The sequence below is a fragment of the Centroberyx affinis genome, unplaced genomic scaffold (assembly GCF_046629955.1).
Source record: "Centroberyx affinis isolate AG114_WGS23_722 - 3 ecotype Tasmania unplaced genomic scaffold, CSIRO-AGI_Caff_v1 ptg003220l_1, whole genome shotgun sequence".
Taxonomy (NCBI): domain Eukaryota; kingdom Metazoa; phylum Chordata; class Actinopteri; order Beryciformes; family Berycidae; genus Centroberyx; species Centroberyx affinis.
Window position 1 is genome coordinate 110903 of NW_027281255.1, and position 16962 is coordinate 127864.

At 42.5% G+C, this 16962-nt stretch overlaps 2 protein-coding genes across 4 annotated transcripts; one reads left to right on the plus strand and one right to left on the minus strand.

The window, feature by feature from the left end:
- The first annotated feature begins 321 nt into the window (after positions 1-321).
- On the plus strand, positions 322-9313 carry LOC139660126 (zinc finger protein 11-like). The gene is made up of 9 exons (XM_071538182.1): positions 322-619; positions 1649-1851; positions 2397-2492; positions 3070-3165; positions 3951-4061; positions 4647-4770; positions 5621-6764; positions 7824-7876; positions 8033-9313. Exons 1-9 carry the CDS (start codon positions 586-588, stop codon positions 9298-9300), a joined length of 3129 nt encoding a protein of 1042 aa, XP_071394283.1. The 5' UTR covers positions 322-585; the 3' UTR covers positions 9301-9313.
- A 130-nt stretch (positions 9314-9443) lies between these two features.
- Positions 9444-16889, minus strand: apex1 (APEX nuclease (multifunctional DNA repair enzyme) 1). Of its 3 annotated transcripts, none has more exons than XM_071538183.1 (5): positions 16032-16083; positions 14885-15013; positions 13898-14061; positions 12637-12829; positions 9444-11418 (listed from the first exon to the last, which is right to left on the minus strand). In XM_071538183.1, exons 1-5 carry the CDS (start codon positions 16063-16065, stop codon positions 10904-10906), a joined length of 1035 nt encoding a protein of 344 aa, XP_071394284.1. In that variant the 5' UTR covers positions 16066-16083; the 3' UTR covers positions 9444-10903. The 3 variants fall into 3 exon arrangements, with proteins under 3 accessions (XP_071394284.1, XP_071394287.1, XP_071394285.1); XM_071538186.1 differs by having other exon boundaries at positions 9446-11418; positions 16028-16131; XM_071538184.1 differs by lacking the exon at positions 16032-16083 and adding an exon at positions 16779-16889 and having other exon boundaries at positions 9448-11418.
- Between the last annotated feature and the right edge of the window lie 73 nt (positions 16890-16962).

Genomic DNA, 16962 nt, shown 5'->3' on the forward strand with positions numbered 1-16962 from the left:
GAAACACTGGATTATTCCCAGGGAGTGATTTCTCTCTGCTTTGCTTCAAGATCTTGTGCGCTGTCCGTGGTGCTGAACTGTCAAAACGATAGACTGTCGAAAACAGCCTTTATCAGAGAGCATATTCGAAACAGATCTATGTGAAAATAACTGGAGCGAAGTTTGCTGTTAAATTCAACTGAGAACGTCTACAAACGTTTAACTATATAGTATCCATAGGTGGCGCTAAAGTATGCGACGGTCTGCTAAAACCACCGAAGAAAACCTAAAAAGGCCGAAGAAGAGATCGAGGAACTCATTCTGTACAGGAAATGACGTTTGTTGTTCTTTCTGTTTTGAACGGTTTTGAAGCCTCGGACAAAATGCCGAAATATAGGCGATGATTACAGCTTGTCACGTATCGGTTATTCACACGTTTAGTTATAGTGCTTCTTATTTAGAAGAGGAGGATGACAGCTGCGGTTAGATAGCTGCCTCCGCCCGATGTTTGCTGCGCCTTGTCGTGGTAGCCAACTAAAGCTAGGTAGCTAGCTAGCTAGCTAACTAACCGGCTAACATTAAACTTTCAACATCGCAGGAGAGAAGATGGATTCAGAGGTTTTCCGGGTCGTCTATATAGGTTGGTTAATTGACAAACCATCTTACATCAATAACAAATTTCGGAAATGCTTGCCTTAATAGCTGAGGTACCGGAGTTCTTCTACGCAAGCTAAGTTAGCATAATTAGCTTCCTGGCGTATTTTCGGCTTTTATAGCGTCATATTAGTGCACAAACGTTAAGATACATTAGTGTGGGCGCTTTATGAACAACACTCAGAAATACGTTTGCGTACATTATTGCATTATGGATTTGGTTGGAGCATGTACACTCACGAACATGGCATCATTGGTTTGAGGAACGTTTTTGCTATTGAACATGCACCCAATGTTTTGATAAAGGTTGCATTCAAAACACATCACTGTTTGATATGTCTGTTCCCCAGCAGAACTGATGAAGCCTCTCAGATGAGTGGCGAAACGTCTTCAATAATAATAACTTTATTTATGTAGCATCTTTATAAACAGAGTTTACAAAGTGCTTTGACAGACAAAACAAAAGCAGAAGACTCAAATTATTAATTTAAAAGGCAATACAATAATAAACAGGGATTAAATTCATAGGAGGACAGAGGTGGAAAAGAGCAAACATTCAAGTAAACAATGGTATAATCGTAGGATGAAAACCAAAAGAAATAAAATATTAGAATAAAAGTAAGATAAAATAAAGATAAAAGACGTAAAAAGACAATAGAAAGACGATAAAAAGATGATAAAGAGACAAGAAAAAGCCAATAAAAGATAAAAAGATGACATCACATAAAAGCAAGTCTATAAAAATGGGTTTTAAGAAGTGATTTAAAAGAAGTCACTGATTCTGCTAGCCTTATCTCCTCAGGCAGGTCTTTTACTCTCAATTCTTCAATCTACTCAATTCTAATACCAGTGGATTTTGTTTTTATTTTTTGGACACATCACTGTTCCCATTTTGAAATCTAACATACAAATAAGATGGGACTCAGAGTAGGAAAACTTGAGCAGCTGAATTGGGATAAATGGGACGGATGTGTCAGTTCTGTCATCCTTCAGTCTCAGTGCTTCTCTGTTGCAGGTTCCCCGCTCCCTCTTCCGTCGCTGCGCCTCCTGGTCCCTCCTCTCCAGCTGATGACAGCCTCCATGTGGCAGGTGGTGAAGCAGCAAGATGTCATGAACTACTGGAAAGTGGCTGAGTTTGTCTCCTTGGTGATGGAAATGGTCCCAGAGCTGCTGATGTACAAACACAGGACTCAACTCGATCTGGGCTTACGAGCCAGGGTGAGTACCAGCGGAGGAACACTGAGGCTTTGAGAGTTTTGACCCATTTGTCACTTGTATAAAATAAAGACTCAAATCAATTCTATGCATCCCCAAGGGAAAACTCTGTTGTCGTTGAAGCAACAATGAATAGGATGTAGATAAAATAGAATAAATAGAGAATACTGAAGATTAAAGCAGTGGTTCCATCATGCTAATACAGAGTTCCTGTTGGCTAGAAATAATTCTTGATATGTGGATTATTGACAGATTTAAGGATTTACAGATGTGTGCAGTTTACAGGTTTACAAATTTAGATAGATAGGTAGATACTTTATTTATCCCAAAGGGAAATTAAATTGTTGAAGCAGCACTAGACTTGGGAAACAATAAACAACATAACACAATAATAAAAGCCAGTAAAAATAAAAACACTGTAATTGCCTCCTTTTGTAGAATCATTTAACCAGCTGACACATCAACAGTAAAGGTTTTGAACATTATTGAATGTGAATTTGGGAGCATTTTGATGTGATGTTTGATTTGTTTTTTTCCTCTCCCACCAGTATATTCTTGAGTTGTGCCGTAGTCGACTGGTGGAACCTGAACTTGTCTTATCTCACCTGGACAAGATGAAACTATCGAGCCCCAGCCTGGGAGATGTAAGTGTCTACACTCTGGAAGGACTGATGTTATGATGCACACTGGCAGGGCAGGTGTTACATCAAGAAATGTAACATATTTACATTATATTTTACATTAGGGGTTTAGCTGACTCTCTTATTCAGTACAGTAGCAGTAGAATAAAGTCCTAGTTCACTGATAAAAGATGTAATAAAATATTCCTGTCACCCTTTGATGATCTTGTAAATTGTGCTAGCAGGGTTCCTACACATTTTCCATTTCAAAATCCCAATGTTTCTTCCACCCAGACCTAAATTTCTTCTTTGGTCAGTGTGTGTGTTTATGTTGATGTATGCTGATAGTGGCAATAAGACAGTCACAAGTTTAAAATGATTCTTCACAACATCAAATATCACAAATGGCAGTGGTGTGTACAACCATATAAAGTGTGTTGCCTAGTCATGTAAATCAGAATTAAATTTTTATTCTATACTATTCCTAACTTTATGTGCATTTCCAAAACATTTCATAACTCATGTACGATTCACACATATCAATTAAGCTGTTATCCAATATTAATCTGTAATATCTGTAATGTTTCTACCCATGCTGCAGCTGAAAGAAGTAGAAGTGGAGGGAGCGGCGGCTAATTTTCCTGAGCTGATCCAGAGTCTGCTCAAAGACCCTGAAGAGAGACAAAACTTTTTCTTGGTGAGGCAACATCACTCAATCAGTGGCAGGCGGTACACATGGCTTTACAACATGTGGTTGCATTTAAAAACTTCTTGTAAAAACAGAAAGTCAAAGACTGCATAACATTTTGCATTGGTCAAAGTTTTTAAAATCCCAGCTATGGTGAAATATGAATACTTCTGAATACAGTATAGCAGTGATTCTCACCCTTTTTCATATCAAGGACCCCTAAATTAGTCCACATTAGAGCCACGGACCCCCATTTGATGAGATTTGACCCAAATCTGAGAATATTTGTATGTTTTTGTCCAGAATCCCATGACTATCTGCACTTTAGGTAGAGAGATAACAGTGAAGCTATGATCAAAATAAATATTCTTCTACATTCTCTAATTGTCTTAACTTCTTTTAAATTAAATAATGGTGAAGTTTAACAATTCATCAATTTGCTGGGGACCCCCTGGAACCCCCTCAAGGACCCCTGGTGGTCCCCAGACCCCACGTTGAGAACCATTGCAGTATAGTATATATGTAGTTTATATGTACATGTATCTTTAGTTTTCCTATATGCCACTCTTTGTATTCACTATGTAAATTATGTTCACTGTACTTTGGACTCAAATTGGTGCGTACCACCAAGTTTACCGCTCCGAAATTTCTCAGATTTTTTTTTTTAATGAATTTCCTTTTTAACATGAATTCTCTAACCAGCTCCAGAACCAGGAGAGCTAGCCGACCTGGGCGTAGTATTGATGTGACTCGGTAAAAGAGTTTTCATCAGCATCTCTTTTTGTCTCTCACAGGAGGTCTTCCCCGCTGAGTTTGGTCCACAGTACGATCGTGACTTGCAGACTCTGTTTTGGGAGTTTGTCTGTCGACTGGCTCAGCTGTTGCCAGTTCCTGACCTCGAGCAGGTGAGTGATGTCATTATTTCATGTAGACAAACAGTGAAGGAGATATCAGACTACTAAATCGATGCTCTTTCACTCTTAACACTCTTTCAAAAGAAGGATACTAAGGCACTTAGTTTCTGCACTGCACTTCCCAGAGATCACCTGTCAGTCAAACAGTGTGGGCGGAGCTTGGATTTTCTGTTGATGCAGTTTGAGTTTTTTTCTCTTTTCTTTGTCTGTTCAGCCATGGTGGCTATCACTGCTCACGCTAACTACCCAGTTCTTCTTCTGCTTACTCCAAACAAATTAAAACACATCACTTCCTGTCCGGCAGAGGATTTTTCCCAGGAACGAGCTACCAGACACCGGCTGTTTAGAGCAGACAATGGAAAAGATTTATGGACTGGATATAGATTGGATCATGGTTGTGTTATAGCAATTGGCAATAGTGAGTAGTTATTAATGTAATTGCAAGTAAAACAGACATTCGTTGACCTGTAATGTGTCTCAATCCTCTTCTGAATTCATTACCTTTATTTCATCAAGTTTTTAGCACCTTTGATTGTAATGGATCTGAGGTTATGTGCATTGTCATGACTCTCACAGACTGCCTCGTGGCTCGGAGCTGCAGGCTCGGTGTTGGAGGATTGTGTGCATTCAGTCTCTGAACCCACAGACCTGAAGAATCTGCTGCAGCACCACAAACACCTCGGGCATTTAGAGCAACATGGTGAGTTACTTACAACAACCCCTGGTGCTGTATTTCACTGTGAGCGCTCAAGTCTGTGACGCCATCTTCCCGTCTGTCATTCACTTGTTCCTTTGGGACATTTTCAATCAAGGATATCAACTCTGGTTACCTTTTAATTGCACCTGCTTCAATTGATGCACTCTTAACATCTCTAGGACGGACTCATTTAGAATAGTATTTTTGTTTGTTTATTTTTTCCCCTTTGTTGTTTGTAACTCTATAATCTCGGCTAGGGATGGGAGGATATAAGATTTTATCTTTTATCGCGATAAAAACACTCAAGATAATTTTATATTGGTGAAATTCCATTATCGGGATAATCGTGAATATCCTCACATGAGCGTGAATATCCTCACGAGTGACTTGAAAAAGCTGTCTAGCTCACTAACGTACAGTCCTATTGATTTCCTGATTTATTTTGAACCATGTGAATGCTTGGATATCAGGTTGATAGGTAGATTCTTTTTATTAATGGATTTTTTTCTCTCATTGTGATTACCTGCTGGGTGTTTGCGAGAGTCTGAATCTGTCCTTGTTTGTTTTTCACTAAAAAGGTTGCTCACAAAAAAAAGATGTGTGTCCTATGATGCAATAAAAATATTTGTTTAACAAAATGTAAGGTAAAGTGATTCCAGTATGTTTTAGTGCCATTTTAAGAGTTTTAAGCATATTTTGATGATTATCAGGATAATATCGTGAATCGCAATTATTTTGGCCAGGATAATCGTGACATTAAATTTTCATATCGTCCCATGCCTAAAACCCTAACCCTAACCCGAACTAAATAAAGGTTGAATAATGAATAATTCTTGTCTTCTTTTATGTGCAGTTCCCCCTTCTGCGATGGGCGACGGCATCCTTTCCTCCCTCGCTGCCGTTCCCCCCAGCAGAGCGGTAAAACCCACGGAACAACCCAACCGAGACAGCCAATCAGATCCACTGCCTGTCAGAGACGACACGCACGCCGTATCGTTCATGGACGAGGTGGAAATCATCACAGTGACGGATTACACCGAGGTCGAACTAGACACGAGCGCACACATAGAGGTGGTGATCGGAGAGAGCTGCTTCGAAGGAACGGACGTCGGCGCGGCGGCCGAAGACCCGACGGCGATGCTTCCGGAAGAGTCCGTGGAGACGCCTCGGGCCGAGAAGACGACCGGAGAGGAGGAGGGTGAAGCAAGACGAGAACAACCCGACGGCGGTCCGACGAACCGGATCCACCCGGAAGGAACCGAGGACGACCCGGCGTCCTCCCAGCACAGAACCTCCTCCGGACCTCACGACTGCCCGGACTGTGAGAAGAGGTTTAAGTTCGCCTCTTCGCTGACGGCGCACCGGGTCATCCACACCGGGGAGCGCCCGCACCGCTGCGGCGAGTGCGGGCGGTGCTTCTCCTTCCGGCAATCCCTGGACAGGCACAGGCACACGCACAAGACCGGACGGGAGTACGACTGCGCCGTCTGCGGGGAGACCTTCCAGTCGCTGTCGGCCCGCACGGAGCACAAGCAAAAACACACGGAGGACGGCCTGTACGCGTGCTCGCTCTGCAGCCAGAAATTCAACTGGGAGCTGGCACTGGCGAGACACCTGAAAACTCACACAGACGATCCCGACTCGAACGAACCCGCGGTGAGCCCCAAGGCCGAGCGAGAGGTGGGAGAAAAAGTCGAAGAGGCCGCTGCCGCTGTTGCGCTTCCTGAGCCTGAAAGCCGGGTGAAAGCGGCGGACGGCGAGAACGGCGACGCGGAGGAAGCAGAGGGTCAGAGCGGCGAGCGTCCCCCCGAGCCCGGAGGCCCGGTCCCGGAGCTCGTAGACGAGGTCAAGGTCCGCACCAGCGGGCGCAAACGCAAACCCACCATGAAGATCCAGGTGATAAATTTGCAGAAGCGCATGGGGAAAGTTTCAGCTCCTGCGAGAAGACTGGAGGCCACAGTGAGGCTGCCAGATTTGAAGCCGGTGCCTTTCAACAGGTAAAAACACAGCTGACTGTTTACATTCATTTCATATTAGAGCTGCAACGATTAATCGATTAGTTGTCAACTATTAAATTAATCGCCAACTATTTTGATAATCGATTAATCGGTTTGAGTTTGAGTTGATTCCAGCTTCTTAAATGTGAATATTTTCTGGTTTCTTTACTCCTCTATGACAGTAAACTGAATATCTTTGGGTTGTGGACAAAACAAGACATTTGAGGACGTCATCTTGGGCTTTGGGAAACACTGATCCACATTTTTCACCATTTTCTGACATTTTATAGACCAAACAACTTATCGATTAATCGAGAAAATAATCGACAGATTAATCGACAATGAAAATAATCGTTAGTTGCAGCCCTATTTCATACCAATATTCTTGTGTCACCATTGGTTTCATTCACATCTAATTGTTTTATGGACATTATGCCGTCATGGTGACATGTGTCTGTATGTAGACACATACCTGTTACACAATAACTCAAGAACAATACATGATAGAAACTTCATACTTACACCACAGGTTCTCCCTATAGCATAAATGTTGTGACTAGATTTTGGACCACCTTGTTGAAAATATTTGCATATTAATGAGAGAAAACTGAAAACGACCTCCTTTTAGAGTCCTTTTAAAGTCACACTGATATTGAAAATTACTTTTTCACCCTTTTAGCTTCTTATAACTATCATACCATAAAGTTATTTGACAATTTATGCCAAAAAAACTGATATCCGGATTGGTTTACACTTTTGAGTGATTCCCTCCCTGCGTTATGTCCCGCCTCAAAATCCTGTTTCAACAGAAAGTAGATCACATTTAAGGAAGCAAGATGCTGTCAAAATGCAGCTTCTTTATGACGTTAATGCTTTAAGTTTGTATTAACACCACCCTTGTGTTATGTGAAGATGTGTAAAGTATGTTGACATAGAAACAGTTGTTAACTAATGCATTAATTGGCTTAATTAAGGACTTAATTAGCATAAGTATTTATGTTTAATATATCATTAAGCAGCTCAAGTGCATCTGGCTTATTTTGTCTTTCTCGTTAACAGTGCAGAACACTCCTATGGGTCACCCATCGTCTCAACAAAGGATGGTGATGAAGGTGAGCCTGCAGCATAAGTTCAAGTTTGTTTATTTCAGTAGCTCTTTATCCCAGCCTGTCTCAAAGGACTTTACAGAGAATTAACCTAACTAGATCTAACTGATCAACAATCAACCACAGAACTAAACTAAAACCACCATATCATTTCTCCATAAGGTTCTGTGGCGGATGGATCATCACCTGCTTTCTCCTGTCCTGAGTGCTCCTTCTGCCACACAGATGAAGTGCAGGTCCAGGATCACATTGACAAGGTTCATTCTGACGAGGCAGAGGAGGACAAGTCGTCCCCTCGGCCGCTCGCAGACGAAGAAGGCCGCTTCTGCTGCCCAGACTGCGACAAGAGCTTCAAGTTCCAGTCCTTACTGAAAGCCCACCGCCGCATCCACACCGGCGAGCAGCCCTACCTTTGCTCTCAGTGCGGGCGGCGCTTCTCCTTCAAGCAGTCACTGGAGAGGCACAAGCAAACGCACAAGGACGGACGCAAGTACCAGTGTCTGATCTGCGGGGAGCTCTTCAAGTCGCTGGCGGCTCAGCGGGAACACAAGAGCACGCACATGGAGAACGGCGAGTACCTGTGTACCGAGTGTGGACGGGCGTTTGCTTGGAAGTCTGCGCTGGTGAGGCACCTGAAGACCCACGGAGAAGACGCCGACAAGATGGAGCGGCTGTACAAATGTCCGCAGTGTGACCTGGGCTTCAGCTCTGCCAGCCACCTCAACCGGCACCTCCAGACCCACCAGGAGGAGAAGCTGCACACCTGCAACTGCGGAAAGAGCTTCGCCTACAAGGCCGCCCTCACGGCGCACCAACGCATCCACCAGAAAGAGCGGCCGCACCGGTGCACGCAGTGCGACAAGGGGTTCCTCTACAAGGGCGGCTTGCTGAGCCACATGAAGATCCACTCGGAGGAGATGCCCTTCATGTGTTCCTTCTGCGGCAAGAGCTTCAAAAGGGAACGCAACATGAAGAAGCACGAGCGCTGCCACACCAGGGAAAACGTCTTCAGCTGCTCCCAGTGCGACAAGAGCTTCGTCTACAAGGCGACTCTGATCCGACACGAGCTGACGCATTCGGGCGAGAGGCCGTTCCTCTGCTCCGACTGCGGGAAGGGTTTCTTCTCCCACGCCGAGCTTCTGAAGCACGAGCGCTTCCACACCGGCCACAAGCCTTTTCAGTGCCCCCACTGCGGGAAGAAGTTCACCCAGTCCTGCTACCTGACCATCCACCTGCGCTACCACACCGGCATCCGCCCGTACTCCTGCACCGAGTGCGACAAGAGCTTCCTCAGTGCCAATCGGCTGAAAAGACACCAACGAACGCACACGGGCGAGAAACCGTACCTCTGTGTGGAATGTGGAAAAGGATTCAAGCAGTCGTATCACCTCAAAATGCACCAACGAACACATACCATGAAGTTTACATAGTTATTTGTTTGAAAACGTAAAGGGCAAGATTATAGATTACTGTGAACACTGGAAAAAAAAAGTTCAGATATTATTGCTGAAATGACTCTTCTTGCCCAAATCTTCTTTAAGTACTGTGTAACTACTGGTAACCTCTCCATCTAGCATTGAAACTACTTTCATGTGTTGAATGTCCCTAATTTTTTTCCTTTTTCCGAGTGCATTTGATTTTCCAGTTCCCTGAACGCAGGAACACATGCAAACGCATTGTGATATCACTTTGTTTTGCCTTTCATAAAGCTAATACCAAGTTCAAATAATGAACAGAAACAGGTACTAATACAAATTCAGTCTTTATTGAGAAGTGTGGGCATGTTTTACAACAGAAAATTGAACACTTGTTCGGAAGAGAGGCATAAAACCAAAATACAAAATCATCTTGCTGTATCCACTCTGTCCAGGTGCATATTGTGCTAGAAGTTAATCCGTTACATCTTCCATTAACGACATTGTTTTGGTTTCAAACAATAACAAAAAACTCATTGAAAATCAGCTTGTTTGAGAGTGTAGTGTTGCATCTTGTTTACAATATAGCCAAAAGGAAATTGAGGTCTAAAGCACAGGGTCTAGTGACTAACATCTATTCCAGAAAGAGGACAAGTGGGCATTATGCTTTGTGTCTTACAATGACATGGAATACATTTTTTTTGAATGTTTCAGTAAATCGTCATCATCAGAAAACAGAAAAAAAAAGATAAAGTACTACACAATCGAGCTGCTACTTCTCACCCCTGAATCTACTGGAACAGTGTGAACTCGAGTGGGAATTCACCCGTGAAATATTTGCGACTTTTCCCTCCCAGTAGCTGCTGCGTCGCTCTGATGGAGAGCGCACCGGCATACAGAGTAAGTTTCAGTGAGTCAGGGAACAACGGTGTCAAGAACAACAGAGTGAAGACGATGCATGGCAGTAGCAATGCTGTAACTAATGAGCTTGACTCGCTACACCAGTGTTCTCCAACTACTAGGGATGGGACGATATATCGCAACACAAAAACGTGACAATACGTATCGTGGGGCAGAAAAATGAATCGCGATATTAGCTCCATTTTATTCTGCTGCAGTAATCACAAATGAGACGGCTTGCCCATCGCTCTTTCACAAGCTCTCCATCCAAATTATATTATTTGCACTTTGGAATGACATTTTTAAATCTTTGTTTACATTCTAGCAAGCCAACGGCATCGCTAGAAAGATTTGTGGCTCAGAAATAAACATAATTCTGCACAGCCTTTGTTGTCACTGAACTTTTATTTATTACCTTGTATCGCTTTTGTATTGAATCGTGAACCCCATATCACACATCGAATCGTATTGCGAGATAAGAATATCGTCCCATCCCTACCAAAATATGTGTCATGTAGAGCCGTGTGTGTGTGCAGGTTTTCCTTCCTAACTAAACACTACAGCAGCTGATTTCACTGTTTAACACATCGTCATCCAGAGAGGATCAATTAGCTGCTGTAGTTTTTTTTTTTTTTGGAATGAAAATCCACACACCTGGCTCTTGTTGGCACGTAGTTAGAGACCACTGTGGTAGACGGACTTGGCACCAGACGGTAACCTACACGGCTATGTGCAGAGTAATGGGGCAGTGGTCGCTTCCCATCGCCTTGTTGCGGATCTTGCTGTCGCAGAGGCCCGGCAGCAGGGCGGAGGACAGCACGAAGTAGTCGAGCCGCCAGCCCACGTTCTTCGAGCGGGCGTTCATCATGTAGGTCCAGAAGGTGTAGGCGTAGGCCTGCTCCGGGTACAGCTCGCGGAAGCTGTCGGCGAAACCGGCCTCCAGCAGCTGGCCGAAGCCCTCGCGCTCCTCGGGGGTGAAGCCGGCGTTCTTCTTGTTCCCCTTGGGGTTCTTCAGGTCGATCTCCTCGTGGGCCACGTTCAGGTCGCCGCACAGCACCAGCGGCTTGCGCTTGTCCAGGTCGCTCAGGTACGCCCGGAAGTCCACGTCCCAGGTCTTGCGGTAGTCCAGGCGCACCAGGCCCCGACTGGCGTTCGGCACGTAGGCCGTCACCAGGAAGAAGGCGGGGAACTCGGCGGTGATGACGCGGCCCTCCTTGTCGTGCTCCTCCTTGCCTGAGGGATTGGTAGAGGAGGTTCAGTAAAGAAGTACATGCAGACACACCAGGGTTCATGCATTTTCAGTTTCAAAATTGCACACATTATCCCGACTATATCCAGATTTGTTTTGGTAGATTTTGTTGCATTCACTATGATAAGTGATCGGGGATGGATAATGACTGTCAGCCAGGCCATGTTGCTCTACAGCTTAAGATTCTTCTTCCCAACAACAAATCATACAATATGTGACTGACAGTGGGTCTGTAACTACATAAAATGCGTAGATGTATATACTGGCTCAGAACAATATTTTACTAAACTTTTCAATTAATTTTTTGTGCAATTTTCAAACTTTTCAAGACCTGGAAATGATCAACTTATAAAAGGTGAACTGGCAAAATTTGGATGTTAAACTGCACAAAGTTTATCAGCCTTCCCACTAATTGAGACCCCATAGATTCATCCTGTTTGCCCAAATGAAATTCTGGTGTCAGGTATGGTCATTGATGGGAAGTCATATCAAAACTTAACGAAACTTTTCCTCTCGTCTTGTTTCCTTTGGCATTAAAGTATCTCAGACTGGCCGGGCTGGTAAACAGTTTACTGACATCACCTTACAGGATTTCTTGGAACTGAAGTTCAGATTTTTCAAACGGGGATCTCTCATTGTTATTTGGAGCTGCCAATGTGCAAAGTTGCCAAATACAGCTTTTATTCTTCCATAGATTAAGACTTTCCAGACCTTTGAAGGAACTTTGCAACTATCAAAATGTATATATACTGAACAAAAATATAACCGCAAGACTTGTTTTTGCTCCCATTTTTCATGAGTTGAAATAAAAGATCTAAGACTCTTTCTATGCACACAAAAGGCTTACTTCTCTCAAATTTTGTTCACAAATTTGTTTAAATCCATGTTAGTGAGCACTTCTCCTTTGCCAAGATAATCCATCCACCTGACAGGTGTGGCATATCAAGATGCTGATTAAACAGCATGATTATTGCACAGGTGTGCCTTGGGATGGTCACAATTTTGTGAACAAAATTTGAGAGAAATAAGCCTTTTGTGTGCATAGAAAAAGTCTTAGATCTTTTATTTCAACTCATGAAAAATGGGAGCAAAAACAAAAGTGTTGCGTTTATATTTTTTGTTCAGTGTAGCAAACAACTATGAAAAACACAGAGACAAGACGACAGCAAGCAGCCAAACAGTGAGTCCTGCTGTCCGCTCACCGATGCCGTAGGTGACGTTGATCGGCTCGGTCTTGCAGAGCATGGCGACCCCACTGTAGCCCTCCTTCTCCTCCGAGCCGCACCAGTACTTGTGTGGATACTCGGGCATGGAGGTGATCTCGGCAGGCAGCGCCTTCTCCGCACACTTGGTCTCCTGCAGGCACAAGACGTCCGGAGCCTCCTCACGCACCCACTGGGAAGGAAAACACAAGTCTTAACGCATTACTGCCTTGTCCCATACGCAAGTTACATCATACGTTAAGGTTCGACCCCTACGGATTCAACCAATATGGGTTTTTGAGAACCGACACCAATATTTTTAGACTGAAGTTTGACCATTTTCATGCCAAAAAATGTAAAGTATTCAGTGTTTCTGCATTTAGAGCGATGGTTCTCAACGTGGGGTCCGGGGACCAACAGGGGTCCTTGAGGTCCCCAGCAAGTTGATGAATTATTTGACTTCAGCATTATTTCATTTATAAGAAGTGAACACAATTAGAGAATGTAGAAGAATGACTGTTTTGATCATAGTTTCTCTGTTATCTCTCTACCTACAATACATAGTCATGGAATTCTGGACAAAATCATATCTGACAATAAAAATATTCTTGGGTCAGAGAGACAAAATCTCATCAAATGGAGGTCCGTGGCTCTAATGTGGATTAAATCAGGGGTCCGTGATATGAAAAAGGTTGAGAATAACTGATTTAGAGCATCATGGGACACTAAAACTCTCCACTGAAACCCAGACTGATTAAATTCTTTTAGTGTCAGCAGCTCCTTAAGGCAGGGTGGAGTAAACAGGTCTGGACATGTATGGAAAGAGGAATTTGGTCATTTCCAGGTCTTGAAAAGTTTGGGACTTGCACCAAAAAAGTATGGAAAAATCTTCTACTGTCCTGATATACATACGACTGCACATTTTCTGTTTTAGATCCCATCATCATCTTGCATATTCTTATATTTGTCGCTGAAGAATAATCTTCATCCACATAAGTAATATGGCAGAGTTGGCAGTCATATAACTGACATTAATCTTAAACTACTTACTATGACATATACTATGAATTTAAGCCATATAGATTTATTTAAGCCTATAACAGGTCGGTAAACTCTATTCTGCAGTTAAAAAGGTGGGTTTACCCTCCACTAGATCCCTGCTCTTAGCCATTTATGACCAGTCTCAAAACATTTTTATCATTCCTACAAATTGACGACTAATTTCTGCGTCTTTGGGTTCTCAGGTTGATGTGAAACTCACATCCAGGCCCTTCTTCTTCACCCAGGCCCGCAGCCCGTCCACGTTCCAGGAGGTGATCTTCATGTTGGCGTCGCGTCCGTCTTTGCTGGTGGTTTTGTCAGGAGGATCTTCGTACAGTATGGGAGCCTCCGGTTCCTTCGCCTTCTTCCCTTTCTTCGCAGGCGCTGTGAGGGGAAACACAGAGGGGGGGTATGAGGTTGTGATGAAAGCAACAAGTCAGATTTGTACTAGTTAGAAAAGAGGAGGTTTTAGGAGGTTTCAAGTGTGTATGAGCGTCTACGAAGTACCACAGAGGAAGAATGCTGCAGGAGGTATTCAAACATCCAAAACATGAAGAAGAGGGCAAAAGTATTCAATAAAGCTAAGGAACTCAACTCTTAAGCTTTTGAATTTTCAAGAGTCAAGTGCCTAGACGTCATTCGAGACATTCCCTCTTCACTATTTAAATGTGTAAGAGTGTACGCAACGCTACTTTTTTTAATGCATAAGAATGTACTGAAATTGTACTTTTAATAGTGTAATTAAGTGCACCGTTCTGAATGTGTAAGAATATATGCTATAGTACTTTTTGGAATGCGTAAGTGTATGCAATAACACTTTATAAAATCTTTGTTAGCGAGAAACTTGCGAAACCTAGGAAATACTTAAATAATACGAACAAACTACATTAATAACAATCATGAATACATCTCTTGACATCTCTTGCATGACGAAAAAAGAAATAATTAAAACTTAAATAACAATAAATGGATTATTGATGATTATTTTATTGATGATAAAGACAAAAATCTATTATAGTAGTTAAGGTAAAGAACTGTGTGTGTGTGTGCATGCCTCTATGTTAGGCCCTGGGAAACAAAATACTACAAAATAGTTCTTGATTGTGTTTTTGAATGCGTAACAGTGTACGCTTTTGTACTTTTTTTAATGCACGAGAGAATATGCAATCGCACAACTCTGAGTGTGTAAGAGTGCCTGCTGTAGTACCGGTGCCGTTGTCATTCTCCCCGTCTGCAGCCGCCTCTTCGTTCTTCCCCCTCTTCATCGTTGAGCTCGCTCTGACAGCAAACACACCTCGCAGACACACAACACGCACACACAGCAACACACGCGCCGCTGGGAAAGACACAGGAGGGAGAATTTAACTCAAACAGCATTAAACTATCAAGTGTCTAATACTACAACAACATGCATCACTGCAGAAAACGACCAATACTTTGTGCTGGAACGTGTGTTAGAGGCCCAAATTGAAATCACAAAAATTAGAAGAAGTTTGGAGGTCTCTTCAAGCCTGGAACGGTAAAAGCCAGAGGAGATATTTGGGGAATTGCCAAATACCAGACCTGTATCTAAATAGATGCATCTATTAAGGAAGCTGGTGTAGCTGAATGGGGTTAGGAGTCTGATTCCAGGGCCACCCATACAAAAAATAGATATATTATTAATAGGGCTGCAACTAACCATTATTTTCATTACCCGTTTAGTCTACAAAATGTCAAAAATGAAGACAAATGTCCATCACAAGTTACCAGAACCCAAAGTGATTCTTTAAATTGCAGCAGCCAAAAAAAACAAAAACAAAAACAAAGTATTTATTTTATGACATAAAACGGAGAAAAGCAGCAAATCTTTGCATTTGTGAAGCTGTAAGTAGCAAATGTTTGGTACTTTTACTTGATAAATGACTAAAAATGTGTCTGTTGATCGACTGATGAACTGTTTCAGCACCAACTCCTAGAGCTGTAAGATGCTTTGGAGACAAGCACCAATTAAATGTGACATGTTGAATCGATCTATACTGAGCAACAACATTAATGCAACATGTTAGGTTTTGGTCCCATGTTTCATGAGCTAAAACATAATATATCATATTTTTCTTTCAAAAAAAAAAAAAAAAGTGCACAAATTTGTTTACATCCCTGTTCCTGAGGATTTCTCCTTTGCCAAGAATGATTTACTTATATGAACTGGAACTAAGTAACATTTTCAAAGTAAGATTGTTGCATGTTGAGTTTATAATTTTGTTCAGTATAAATGGGAGGTTAGCACCCAGAGGAAACCCTCAGCACCATGTGGTTCCTCTTGCTATTTCTGCATTGTGCCCTAGACGGAACGGATGGTGTAACTTACTTACTCCACTTCTGGTGCTGAAGCTCAGCGAGTAACATACCAAATGAAAAGTTGGATAAACTTTGACCTTCAGTTATCATAAGGCAAACAACCACAAATACAAACAAAAATCAATTATATTTTCATGATAACATCCATTTATCCTTCTCAAATAGACATGATCCTCCTTTTAAAATAACGTTACATATTATCCTCATAACTTGCATCAGCTTGATACTAATTACTACGACGCATGTATGTTTTGTGTCGTAAGGGATTATGTCAGCCTGAAAAAGATGAGTCAACTATTTCGTAAATAAAAAGGAAGTTAAACTGAATTTTTACATCATCCCCCAACGAGGAAAACACGCTTGACTGTTTATTTTGGTTTGAGTTCCTGCTTTTAGCTAGCAATTTAGCCCAAAAACACTCAATACAAATGAATCGATTTTAACGACCTACAGGCGCGTTAAAGCTCAAATAAATAAAACCAACAACTCCAGAAATAATTTAGTGAGTTTTAGGTTTTTTACAGGACGGGCCTGGAGACGAGCTAAGCTAACATTAGCTTTTCCTCTGTGACAAAGGAGCAGCAGCAGGCGGCCTCTAATGGGAATGAATGGACATTTAACGAGCTAGCTACCTAAAGATAGCTTGTTTTGATTATCTACGAATGCAAATGCGCGTTAACTAGCGTTTCCTTTACGACGTATTTACGATTACGATGAATTTTATGAAAATGAGATGCAAAAATAAAAAACAGAAATCGTACTTGCACTTCCACACAACAGGATGCTAAGGGCAGAACAAGTGCTGCTTCTCAGTCACTCCCCCCACACATATACACACACACACACACACACACACACACACACACAGCCACTAGCAGAGATCTTTGCGCACGTGCTTGCTGCACTGAGTGGCTGCCTAAACATATGCCTGATCAATAATCACAC

What these genes read in the sequence shown, in the direction of transcription:
- apex1 (XM_071538183.1), bottom strand. Translation starts at nt 16,065, where the DNA reads ATGTTACTCGCTGAGCTTCAGCACCAGAAGTGGA. An exon ending in GCTTCAGCACCAGAAGTGGA is followed by an intron (nt 15,014 to 16,031) that starts GTAAGTAAGTTA and finishes TGTCTTTCCCAG; the next exon opens with CGGCGCGTGTGTTGCTGTGT. An exon ending in GGAGAATGACAACGGCACCG is followed by an intron (nt 14,062 to 14,884) that starts GTACTACAGCAG and finishes TTCCCCTCACAG; the next exon opens with CGCCTGCGAAGAAAGGGAAG.
- LOC139660126 (XM_071538182.1), top strand. Translation starts at nt 586, where the DNA reads ATGGATTCAGAGGTTTTCCGGGTCGTCTATATAG. An exon ending in ATCTGGGCTTACGAGCCAGG is followed by an intron (nt 1,852 to 2,396) that starts GTGAGTACCAGC and finishes CTCTCCCACCAG; the next exon opens with TATATTCTTGAGTTGTGCCG. An exon ending in AGAGACAAAACTTTTTCTTG is followed by an intron (nt 3,166 to 3,950) that starts GTGAGGCAACAT and finishes TGTCTCTCACAG; the next exon opens with GAGGTCTTCCCCGCTGAGTT.